At 42.7% G+C, this 13513-nt stretch overlaps 1 protein-coding gene across 1 annotated transcript in view; it reads right to left on the bottom strand.

The window, feature by feature from the left end:
- Positions 1–2251: 2251 nt before the first annotated feature.
- The window catches only part of GJD2 (gap junction protein delta 2), a 77342-nt gene continuing 66080 nt past the window's right edge, over positions 2252–13513 (bottom strand). The window contains exon 2 of the mRNA XM_086936565.1: positions 2252–4731. Within this exon, the coding sequence (XP_086792691.1) occupies positions 3888–4731 (844 nt within the window). The 3' untranslated portion in view covers positions 2252–3887. The remainder of the gene's footprint in view (positions 4732–13513) is intronic.

The following is a 13513-nucleotide window of genomic DNA, read 5'->3' on the forward strand; positions in this document are numbered from 1 at the left end:
CCACGTCACTCGGTGCCTCCACGGGTCCCTTCTTCGCAGGGACTGTGGATCGGGCTTTGAGAGGTCTGGGAATCTGGTTCTTGTCGGGCTCTGGGCTCGGGCTCCGGCGGGAGGCGGCGGCAAAGCAGACGTCGAGTTGCTGGTTGGTACCTGTGTTCACAGGGTGGTCACTCCTTGGCCACAAGGGAGATTCTTCTTCAGTCTTCTGTGCAGCAGAATGTCGAAGTCCAGTCTTCTTCTTAGTTTAAGTTGATTTCGGGATGATCTGCTGTGCAATGGCACTGCTCCCCCTCTTATTCCAATCTAGGGGGTGGATCACCTACTAGGTCCCTCCTCTGGGAGGAACCAGGAAGGGGGGCGGTTACACCCCCTTTCCTTTGTCCAGCTCCGCGCCAGGACTGGGGCTGGAAGGCCCCAGAACCGGTTTGGACTGGCCTATGCACGGGGACACCTTGTGTGCCCCGGGCATGTCTGATTCTTTTCAGCCCTGTCCTACCTAATACACAAAATCCTGTCTGGGGTGGTGCTCGCACCTCCCAGGGCAGGAAACCCTTTGTCCAGGCCACCATCTGCCGAGTTTCGGTCAGCAGCAGGAGGCCAGACTTGTGTCTGTGGTGGCAGCGTCCATTTTGTGAAGCTGAGGCTCTGTTTAACTTTAACCGGGGTTAAGGCTACGCACATGTCGTGTCCCTCTAGAAGGGTGGAATGCTATCCCCGTCGCCAGAATTGGCGAGGGGATAGTATTCCAATTCGTATGACACCTTACTCGACATGTTTTGATAAAGCCAAACCAAAGATAGCATTTAACCGCGAGGATTATAATGCACTTAAGAGTATATGGTATGGCAATATCCCGGAACGGCTTAGGGAGTTGTTCCCGACAGCTGCAGACAGGCTCAGCTCATGCCAGAGCACCATCTCACATATTTCCAAGCACTCTGCCTCCAGGATTGATGAGGCCTTCCATAGGAGTGGCTGATAGGAACATATGTGTCCAGTTTAGGGTTAGGCACAGACATACTGTACCTAAGTAAGAGGTGGTTACACCGACTTACCCCAGCTGAGTGATCAGCCAGTTGTGTCAAATATGGAGGCCAGGCCAGGGGTGGCACAATACGTGCTGCAGCCCCTGGTAGGCCTTGGATACACCTATGCCCTGGGCACCTAGGGTGCACTAGTACAGGGGCTCATAAGGTGAACCAGTTCCAATTCGTAATGCACCTAAGGTGCATTGGCATTAATTTAGAGAGAGAACAGCAGGCTGTGGGTCTGATTAGCAGGCCCACAGCCACATTAAGTCAGAAACCAGTGAAGCAAAAAGCAAAAATTTGGGGTGACCATAGGATAGCAGACCCTACTCTCCTACAATGTGAAATTAAGTAAAGCAAATCTATACTTATATTCATGAAACTTTAGTACTCATTTCATGGAGTTTATTCCGGCATAGACCTGTCTTGAGAAATGATTCCTATTTCTTTTTCTTGTAATTTAATCTATCTCCAGTCGATATCCTGAAAATTTGTCATGCATCCCGGATCAACACTGGCCAACCCAGATATATTCATTATTGGTACAACTAGGGTTGTGTGTTGTATGCCAAATTTGCTTTTGTGTAATTAAGTGAAACATCAGGCAAATTATGCGAAATTACACATAATTACACAAAATACAAGTCATTTTCTTAGCACTATATTTTACAACACAATTCATTTTGCACTAAAAAAAAGCACAAAAAAAACAAAAAACATTTGTGGTGAACAATAGCCACTCTCGTTATTTGTGCTCGTCCCACATTCCAGTGCTCTAATTTGCTTGTGAACGTCGAAGTAATTATGGGGCACAATAGTGTAATTTGAGGAACTTCATGTAACAAGTGTAATCCTCAAGTAATGTCAGCATATTTTGGAGTTCGCCTGGACCTAGATACAACCTGAACCAGATCACATCTAGAGCTGGGATTATTGATAAGGGTAAACCCAAATTAGCCACTGGGACCTGGGTAAAGGACAGTACAGTAAACAGTAGGTCCCAATAGAAAAAAATTATTTAAAAAAAAATGTCAAAAAAATTAGATTTTTTTTAAAACAAAAAAATGGAAATAAATGTGTTCTTAAATATTTTTTTCTACTGGGACCTACTGTTTACTGTACTGCACATCTAGAGCAGAGCACACTTTGATTTATTCACCTCTATTTCAGAAAATTATTCACAAAATATTGACAATTTCATGAAATAGTGAAGGAAATCTTACATTGGTGTCAAACTTACATTTATTGCCTGTGAATCAATGAATACAGATCAAGGCGCTATGAGTGGTTCACAAGGTCCAGCTAGGCTTTGGCCTGGTTCTCTTGGCCACACAATATTGGCTTTATGTCCCCAGGAGAAACCTTTGTTCGGCTACCAAATGTTTTTCAACTTTCAGCATAGTTATAAAAGAGCCCGTCATTTTTTATTTCAAGCATGAAAAGTCTGGAATTCGTTGCCCCCACCTTTGCAGCAATAACAATATAGCCCTAAGGCCATTCGAAGAGAGAGAGAGAGGAAACATTTTAAGTGTTTGTGGCTACGTATAACCTCGGCCATTCCTTTGTATTTACAATGTGTCTATGATTTCACATTAGCACCATAAAGCCTCGAGGTGTCTAGTAGATTTATAAAACGAATGAATAAAATATTAGATAATAACGTTCTGTCCAAAATTTGGAAGGGGGACGTTGCAAAATTCTTCCAAGAAAAAAACGTATGTTGCCCTTTTTAGATTTCTGTTCGGTTTTTACACATTATAATTACGACCAGTTTATTGAGGGTTAATATTTGCAGCATAGATGTTGTGCTTCGATTATTTCTCAGCAAAATAAATATTTGCTGATTCATTCAGTATAATTTTTGTGCTTGGTATATTTATTTTGTTCTATGAGCAAAGATTATGCTAAAAAAAAATCACACTTGACATTTTTGCTGAAAAATTACCCAAATTATTTGTTAGTGGGAGATTATGCAGTAAAATATATCTGCGAGGAAAGCTTCACCTCTGCAATAAGAAAGTAAACACATTAAATAAGCCATCATTTTCTGCAATGAAGAGTCCTGAATGTTTAAAAATCCCGACCATAATATTAAAAAATACTCCACTCTTCCTAAGTCCCTCTGTAGGAACAATATCAGTTGAGCCAATGCACAAAGATTTTCTTTTTTATTTTATTTTTAGAAAGAATTGGCAAGGGGCTCTTATGCTGGGATAACTGCCTGCAAGTGTAGTGATCAGACCGCGCTATGTGCGCAGAGTCGTGACTTGGCTTTAGGGGCAGTTATCGCACAGAAGAGCCCTTTGCCCATCAGGAAACAGCACCAGTGCTCTTTGAAAATAAGATGCAGGAGAACGCGCAAAAACTGCGCGAAGCAGGATTTGGGGTGCTTCTGTATGTCTTTTTCTTCCCTGACAATGCTGCTCTGTACATTCGAAGACCTTCGTTCATATATTGGACCATCAACAAGATCTTTGCCGATTGGTCGTCGGCCGGCCTGGGTCCTTGTTTTGACGTCAGTTTGTTCCTCTTGACCCCATATTTTGACATCATATTGGCCAGTATTATGACTATCAACTCTTGAGTGGTTTGCAAAGTCCACTCAAGAGTTTCTCAAGTGTTTCATTCAAAGATGTCTCCTTCGTGCTTTTTGAAAAGTTAAATAGTGGGGCTCTGTCCAATGTTCTCCATGAAGGAATACCACCAGCAGGCAACCTACCCCCATTCTGGATAATTTTAGGGACCCCCAGCTGCCTATGGGCATCACCTGGAGCACATGTGCTTGCTGCTTGTCCCACTTTCCATCCAAATCCCGGTATGGCTTGAGTTTAATCGATGAGGGGCCTTTGCCCCGTCCCTTCACACATAAGCCGAGTCACTGGACTGTGTCCTTCCAAAGTTGGGCACATTCATTCTTGGAAGGTCCTTGTTCCTAATCTCATAGATGGATTTCCGTTTGGCCTGCACCCCTCTGACCGCTGTTTTGATCTTCCTCCAGCCAAGGTGGTTGAGTTCCGCTAAGTTTAGCACCACGCATAGACCGCTAACGGCAAACATGAAGACGAGAAACACCGTCTTCTCTGTGGGCCGGGACACATAGCATTCCACCTCCTTGATGCAAGGGTATCTGTCGCATTCATACATGGATGGTACATTGAAGCCGTAGAGGAAGTATTGCCCTACCAGAAACCCTATCTCGAGGGCATTCCTGAAGACCACCTGGATGATGTAGAACCTGGAGATGCCTTGTTGGCGTGTCATCTTGGTTTTGGGGGCACGGATGGTTGGGTGGGGGATCTCCTTCACCTCCAGGCAGTCTGGCTCTGCCTCCTTTGTGGAGTTCTCAGTGTTCTGGAGCACTCCGTTGACGATTGTGTTCTTGATCTTTTTGCTGTCCTCGCGTTTCATAGAGTCCTGGTCGCGATCAAGGCTGAGGAACACAGTGGAGTAGCGCCGCTCCTTTTGCTTGGCCGACTGGTGGACAGAGTACGTGATGAAGCACAGGCTGGGAGTGCAAACCATGATGATCTGGAAGACCCAGTAGCGAATGTGTGAGATTGGGAAGGCTTTGTCGTAGCATGCCTGGTTGCAGCCCGGCTGAAGGGTGTTGCACACAAACATGGTCTGCTCGTCGTCATAGACAGTCTCTCCAACGATGGCCACGATGAGGATCCTGAAGATGACCACTACTGTCAGCAGAATCCTGGAAGAGATGGAAAACAGCAGGCAACTGTGAGTGAAGAGCACAGGAGAAAAACCACACAAGAAGGCCAACAAACTGTCAATCATTTTATGCAACAGTGTTTAACTAGCCATGCATTTAGGCTGATCTATCGACTGCCAAAATATACCTCAGTTACATCTCTAAGCCAAGAGCTTTATTGGTTGGGGAATGTCCAGTTTAATGCTTTGTGTTACATGTTCAAAGCACGGGCAGGGTTTGCCCCAACCATATTAATGGTCTGATAAAACCGTACAAGCCCACTCGCTATCTGCATTCAAGCAATCTCTCTTTATGCACTGTCTCTAAGATTAAACTTACTCACATGGGAGATCACTCTTGTGTTTCCTCTGCCCTAAACAGTGGAATGCTTTGCCAGAACATCTGGGATCTTGCACTTTGCTCCCCATTTTCTGCAGACAACTAAAGACATAGATGTTCTGAGCCCCCGAGCTGGTAGACACTCTATCTGCTGCTGAAAGCGCTGGGAAATACAAGCAATTTAACATGTCCAGGTGACAAAATTGTCAGGAGTAGCTGCCATTTAGCAAACGTTAATGTTAATGGAATTTATACAGTGCACAAATACCCTCAGGTGTCTTGGCGCTAACAGACTCAAATAGCTGTGCTCAAAAACTACTGATTAAAATAACCAAGGCTTCAGTTGCTTCCTAAATTCTAAATGATGGTTAATTTTCCTAAGATATAAGATGACAGAGTTCCATTCTTTGATGGTGTTAAAGGCGAAACTCCTCCCACCCCAATTCATCTTTTTGAAGCTAGTTGTCTGCATAAGGTAGGCATTAGCTGAATGCAACACTCTATTTGGAGAATACCATCTAAACATGTCCTCCAAAAACTTCGGCCCCTGTCTGTGTAATGCTTTATGAGCGATACAGGGGATCTTTAAATGTTATCCTCTGACAGACAGGCAACCATGAAGTTTTCTGATTTCAGTTCTGACTGATTGGAATTTTGAAATATCTAAAGTCAGTCTTTCAGCCGCATTTTGCCCTTCCTGTAACTTTCTCAGTAGAGTTGATTGAACCTTGACATTCAAGCTGTTACAATAATCAAGTTTATTCAAAACTAAGGAGGTTACTAAAGATTCTCTACATGATTTCGGTATGTATGGCAGAGCTTTTCTAATAGTTTTTATCATCCAGAATGAGGTTGACACTACCTTAAACACTTGTTTTTTAAGTTGAGCTTTCCATCTATAATAACCCCGAGATTCCTAGCTTTTCCCACAGGCATGTGATGGGTCCAAGACTGTCTGGCCACCAAGCTGGAGAGCATGCGGGAGAAAGATTTACAAACATTATCACCTCTGTTTTATTGGAATTCAACTTTAAACACCTCATCTCCAACCTTACTTTCCCTGCCTGTTATATGCTAGTGGGTTCCCCATGGTAAGCCAGAGTGGGTGGATAAGCCAGAGTGGGTGAATGCACCTGAGTGATTGAATGACAATGCTGTGGTGGAGAGAATGGCAGAGTCCTTTGTGCTCTAGTGCTGCTGACATTTTATTATGTAAAGCTGGGAGTTTTTTTAGAACCAGCACATGTTGGGAAGTGTGCACTCTGTCTCTTGTGGTTCCATGTAACTTGCAACTCAGACAATAAATCCACTTCCTTAGTACATGAAAAGAAGACTTCGTATCAAGTAGGTATCAATCTTGACCAAACTCTCTCCATGAAAGACATCCTAGCACAACAGGGGGCACTAATGTTGCTACTATGCATCTCCTAAAAAAGCTTTCCCCCTGCTTCCGTCTACTGCTAGAAAGACCCTGGTCCAGGCACAAATCACATGTCGCCTCAACTACGGGAATGCATTGCTGGTGGCAGCTAATAACTCCCTGCTGTCCAAACTGCACACAGAGCAGAATAAAGCAGCTCAGCTGATATGCAAGCCCCCTCACATTCTCCCTTTGCCTCCATTTTAAAAGCCTCACATTAGTTGACCTTTAGAAAACCTGCTAACTTCAAGCTTTGATGGTTGACCCATAAGGCACTGAGGGCCAGATGTAGGTAATCCCAATGTACCTATTCTTAAATATCGAATTTTACCGATTCGGTATTTAAGAATAGGTAAAAGGGATGTAGATACATTTTTGGTAAAAATTATCGAATTGGTAAGATTCGGTATTTACCGAATCAGTATTTACCGATTCGGTAATTGCCATGCATTCCTATGGGCCTGAAGGCCCATAGGAATGAATGTCAACTACCGAATCAGTAAATACCGATTCAGTAAAATGGGGTAAACATTCAAGGGTGCCATGGTGTCACTTTGACACCCTGTTGCACCCCTGAATCGTGCTTGTGTGCAGATGTGGCACACATACATGCCCTAAGGGCATGTATTTCTGCCACATGGCACAGTTGAAAATGCACAGATTTGCATTTTCAAAGGTATTCCTTATTTACCTCCAACTTGTAGTTGGTGGTAAATAATGAATCCTAAAATGGAAAAAACACTCATTTGAGTGCTCCCTACATTGTAAATTCGGTACTTTACCGATTCGGTACTTTAAGGAACCAGTAATTTACTGATTCCTTAAAATACCGAATCGGTAAATTACCGAATTTGCAATTTTGGCCACCTACATCCCAAATGCCCAATACCGGTCGGTAACGGCCGAAATTCGGTAATTTCGGCAGTTACCGACCGGTATTGGGCCACCCACATCTGGCCCGAAGGAACGTACTACACATTTATCTAGATCCCAGACTTTTCCACTACCAACCCACCAGACTACTCAGGCCCACAAACAAAGCACTGCCAATGATCCTTCGCATTCGTACTGCTTAATTCGGGGTTCGATCCTTCTCTTATCTTTCCCCATTTCACTGGAACAAACTTCCCCTCCACATTCACACTCATTCTGACCTCCCCAAGTTTAAAAAACTTTAAAACCGTGGATCTTTTAATTTCTCTGTGCCATTGCTAAGTAACAAGCACCAAGATACTCATTCGGGAGTGAGGCATCATGATATATGTGAGCCAATAACATAACATAACATAACATAACATAACATAACATAACATAACATAACATAACAGAACATTAGCACTTCCTAGTGTAGAAATGTTTAAAATCAAAGGCTTCACAAGTGTACATCTTTTTTTAACTTCACCAGCTTTGGTAGCCAAATATGCCTGATACCACTTGGGTCTATAAGCCAGCTGCCAATGCTCAGCTGCCACGTAGTGTCCTCATTGTCGAATCATCTTGCCCGACCCATATTAAGCTCTATAGACTGCAACGTCTGGAGGGAGGGGATTGGACAGGGTGCATATGCATTCCCCTCCACCGGAAGTCCCGCTTTTGAAAGTGAGACCTCCATTGTCCAGGTATTAGGCCGCCTTGTGCTTATTACAGCATTACACTGCAGTCACATAGCAAAAAAGACAGCCCTAAATGGTAGCAGAGAAAACAAACCCTTTCGCTAGTTGGCACACCCAGCTGCAAGCTTTGCTTAAGACGAAGCCTGGCAAAATCAAGAAACCTTACCTGACTTTGAGAAGTGTGAAGTCTTTTCTCGGCTAAGAGCATAGTTTCACCAACTTCACTGGTGCAATTTAAACATTGCTCACTTCTAATTACACTGCCTTTATCTTGATCTCTGTACATCGACCTGTCCTTTGCTTTCACTGACCTGTACCCTGGCGACGTGTGTACTGTTCTAACTCCACTATTAGCCACTTTGTAGGCTACTGCTTTATGGAAGTAAAAGTCATCAAATCCTAAGTTAGTCTTAGACTTGCTGGTTGAATCAAGAGGGTCGATGTAAATAAAAGAGTCGAGATAACGGAGATGCACAATTAGTAAGCATCTCATAGACCCTGACAGCTGAAGAGGCAGACCCAACAACCCTTACAGAGAACATAACGCCAGCTGCATAGTTAGATTAATATTCTAAAAGGTGCATATTGTTGTTCCTGTTTACCTATATAAAAAATTGAAAAATACAGTGGATATTGAATGTAAATAAATTCACACCCCAGGGAATGGGCATGCTAATGTGGTGTTGAGGGAACGCAGCCAAGGTGCTTGTCGGAAGCCTCTTCCCGCACCCCATGCGGTATCACAGTGTTTGCGCTGTCGCTGCAGGGTATCCGAGCCATCTAAGGTTTCACAGCAGCGGAATAACCTTCCCCGCCCTTGACTCACCAAAGAGAAATGTAGCTGTGTTTAGAAGTGCAGACCACGCATTGTTCTGACTGCTCTAAAAATAAATGTGCTAATCAAATGCATTAACTGCTCCTCTCACTTGACACATGGCACAAGCACAGCAAAAGTTCAGAAACCTCCAGTTGTGGCCTCAGAACACAAATAAATATACATATATCCGTTCTGCTACTCGGATCACTGATTCAGAATAGGTATCCCCGGGGCTGCCTTGTGCTGAAGTGTGTGGCTGTTGTGTAAATCCCTTTGTGAGCTGTCCAGTCCTGAAGAGTGTGGCTGTTGTGAAAAGGTCTTTGGGAGCTGTCCAGTGCTGAAGAGAGTATCTGTTGTGTAAATGTTTTAGGGAGCTGTCCAGCGCTGAAAAGTGTGGCTATTGTGTAACCTTTGGGAACGGTCTAGAATCAAGGAGTGTGGCTGTTGTGTCTTTAAGAGCTGTCCAGTGCTGAAGAGTGTGGGTGTTCAATAAAGGTCTTCAGGACCTGTCCAGTGCTGAAGAGTGTGTCTCTTGTGTAAAGGTCTTTGGGAGCTGTCCAGTGCTGAAGAGTGTGTGTTTTGTGTAAAGGTCTTTAAGACCTGTCCAGTACTGAAGTGTGTAGCTGTTGAGTAAAGTTATTTAAGAGCCGTCCAGTGCTGAATAATGTGTCTCTTGTGTAAAGGTCTTTGGGAGCTGTCCAGTGTTGAAGAGTGTGTGTTTTGTGTAAAGGTCTTTAAGACCTGTCCAGTACTGAAGTGTGTAGCTGTTGAGTAAAGTTATTTAAGAGCCGTCCAGTGCTGAAGATTGTGTCTCTTGTGTAAAGGTCTTTGGGAGCTGTCCAACGCTGAAGAGTGTGTCTCTTGTGTAAAGGCCTTTGGGAGCTGTCCAGTGTTGAAGAGTGTGGCTGTTGTGTAAAGGTCTTTGGGAGCTGTCCAGTGCTGAAGAGTGTGGCTGTTGTGTAAAGGTCTTTGGGAGCTGTCCAGTGTTGAAGAGTGTGGCTGTTGTGTAAAGGTCTTTGCGAGCTGTCCAGTGTTGAAGAGTGTGGCTGTTGTGTAAAGGTCTTTGGGAGCTGTCCAGTGCTGAAGAGAGTGGCTGTTGTGTAAAGGTCTTTGGGAGCTGTCCAGTGCTGAAGAGTGTGTATCTTGTGTAAAGATCTTTGGGAGCTGTCCAGTGCTGAAGGGTGTGTCTGTTGTGTAAAGGTCTTTAACCCTTTCCTTGCTGCCGTCGACCATTGGCCGACGGCAGCACTACCTTCCCAGTGCTGCTGTCGGCCAATGGCAGACGCGGCCCCACCCGTTTTGCAGAAGTGCCGCACTCCGGGTAAATCGGGGCCACAGGAAAGGGGCTAAGAGCTGTCCAGTGCTGAAGAGTGTACCTGTTGTGCAAACAGCCGTTGGGAACTGTCTAGTATCAAGGAGTGTGGCTGTTGTGTAAAGGTCTTTAAGAGCTTTCCAATGCTGAAAAATTCGTATCTTGTGTAAAGGTCTTTGGGAGATGTCCAGTGTTGAACACGAACACTGTGACTGTTGAGTAAAGGTCTTTAAGAGCTGTCCAGTGCTGCAGAGTGTGACTGTTGTGTAAAAGTCTTTAAGAGTTATCCAGTGCTGTAGAGTGTGACTGTTGTGTAAAAGTCTTTAAGAGTTATCCAGTGCTGTAGAGTGTGACTGTTGTGTAAAAGTCGTTAAGAGTTATCCAATGCTGTAGAGTGTGACTGTTGTGTAAAAGTCTTTAAGAGTTATCCAGTGCTGTAGAGTGTGACTGTTGTGTAAAAGTCTTTAAGAGCTGTCCAGTGCTGAAGAGTGTGGCTCTCGTGTAAAGGTATTTAGGAACTGTCCAGTGCTAAAGAGTGTGACTGTTGTGTACAAGTCTTTGAGAGTTATCCAGTGCTGAGGAGTGTAGCTGCTGTGTAAAGATCTTTAAGAGCTCTCCAGTGCTGAAGAGTGTGGCTCTTGTGTAAAGGTCTTTGGGAGTTGTCTGAATAATGGGGCATATTTACTACTAAGGGGGAGTGGATAAAGAAGAGTAAGAAGGGGGTTCGGTAAGGCTAGGGAGGGGTTTACAGAGGGAAATGCACTCACTCACAAAAGAGTAAGCCAGTTGCTATTCACAAACTGCAGTACTACTGCTACTACAGCCTAAAAGGATTCAAAACCGTAGTAAATGTACCTCAGATTAGACCTGGAGTAGGCCCATCACTACACATGACCAACCACTTGCACTGCATCACCCTCCCATGGAAAATAATGGCGGTAGGGACATTAAAAAAAACATCATAGAAACTAATGTTAAATACATTAAATTATTTAAACTATTTGAAAATATAGATACAATCAATTTGATGTTAAAACAATTATAAAAAACATTAATTATTTTACTTTAAAAATGTCACCTATATTTCTTACTTTTTATAAATTAATGTAACATAAAATGTTATCAAAACATATTTAAATCACAACTACTTTTATACATTGCTTTTAAACATTTTTAGTACATAATAAAAAGTATAGTGTTTATTAATTTAAATGTGAGTATTTTTATTTTATTTGAAGGGAATATATTATGAAGGTATTAACTCTATAATTTTTCTTATTGTTCTAAAGATTAATGAACTTTTACGGTTCCCCCTATATTTTACCATAGGGAGACCTCTGCCTCCACTTTGGAGTGCCTGCCAAGTGTTCAGCAGAACATCAAATACAGTTGTAAAGTACTGCTAGTAGTAACTTTACAACGTTTTACTGACTCCACCACATGTTTAAGGCGATATATAAGTCTTTGCTTTTAAGTAACTTTGCATTCGTAAATGGTAAATAGTCAAAAGTAGGAAAATTACTCAAAAGTGCATCTTGTGAACACAGCCCTCAGTTGTTAGGAGCTGTTCCTTCCTAAAGAGTGTGGATGTTGTAGAACCCTTTTTGGGAACTGTCCAGCGCTGAAGAGTGTGTTTGTTGTGTATCAGTCATCAAAGCTGCCCTGTGCTTCAGAGTGTGGGTGGTGTGTCACAGTCTCTTTTCGATGTCCTGGGTTGTAGGGGGTGGGCATTCTCTAAATGAACTTCGGAGCTGTCTAGTGCTTAAAAGCGAGGCTTTTGTGAATGCGTCTTTGGGAGCTGTCCTGTCTTGAAATATGTGGCTGTCCTGAATATTGTTTTTAGAGCTGTCCACTGCTGAAGCATATGGAACCTGTATAAAAGTCTTTGGGAGCTGTGAAGCACTGTTACTTCCGTCAGGAACTGTCAAGGACCAGTGAGGATTGCCGTGGTACACATATCAAAGGGAGCTGTGGGGCACTAAAGAGAGCTGCAGCGTTATGTTATTGAAAGAGAGCTGTATAGAACTAAAGTGGTAGGACAGTACAGACATCAGAGGGGCATGTATTGAACTAAAGAGGGCTGCAAATCTTCAGATATGAACAGGAGCTGGCCAGCCAGCCAGACTATAGTGAGCTGTGTATTACTAAAAAAGACAGTAGCATTGCACACAACAAATAAAGCTGTATAGCACTAAAGAGGACAGCTAAATTACACACATCAAAGGAAGCCGTGTAGCATTAAGGAGGACAGCAACATTACACATATCAAAGGAAGAAATGTTAAAAATAACAGCAACATTAGACACATCAAATAAAGCTGTATAGAATTAAAGAATACAGCAACATTGCACATCTCAAATAAAGCTCTGTAGAAGTAAAGAGGACAGCTTCATTAAACATTAAAGGAAGATGTGTAGCACCAAACAAAACAGCTACAGTAAGTATATAATTCAACGGAACTGTGCATTAAAGAGGGCAGCTACATAACACACATCAAAGGAAGCGGTGTTGTTCTAAAGAGGACAGTGTAAATAAGAAAGGGCCCCTGCTACTAATGAGGAGTTCCTCTAGCAGGGAAATAATACATAATGTAAATTCCTAGGGCAACTCAAACTTGATACAATACATGACTATATTAGTTCTTTGACATAAGGAGAGACAAAAACAAATTGTGTATATTGCAAAACTACAAAAATAGTATTTATTAAAGACTTAACAATAAATATACATACAAAACAGATCTAAAACAATCCACAAGTTGCCCACTAGTGCATTCTGTCCATCAATCGCTTTTTATATGATGGGTGTACCTGTCATCATCCGGGAATGTACAACATGATCTTTAAGGTTTTTATTGAACCTGTGGGCGAACATAGGAAGCGGTAACATTGTGCTCTGGTCACTGTTTGTGTTCAAAATATGCCAATGGGCATACATGATTTGGCATATCTTTTTTGTTAAAGACAGAATGTCTGATTAAACATTCAAATATGAAGCAAATTGATGAATATATTGTTCATTCTTTGTATCTTCACTTCAGGAGAGGCTTCATACATGTGTATTGTGTTTTACATTCACAGACATTGTATTTTATCTGCAGTGGCTTTTCCTGAAGAAGGCACTGTTGTGCCGAAACGCGCGTAGGATACCATCCTGGGTTGCAATCATATTGTGACCCAGACACAAATTCAACAACAATTTAATAGCCTGGCTTTATGTTGTTTTTATTATAAATGTTTAATTCATAAATCATCAAAATGGTAATTTATCTTTGAATATGA

This window comes from Lissotriton vulgaris, chromosome 9 (genome assembly GCF_964263255.1).
Source record: "Lissotriton vulgaris chromosome 9, aLisVul1.2, whole genome shotgun sequence".
Lineage (NCBI taxonomy): Eukaryota > Metazoa > Chordata > Amphibia > Caudata > Salamandridae > Lissotriton > Lissotriton vulgaris.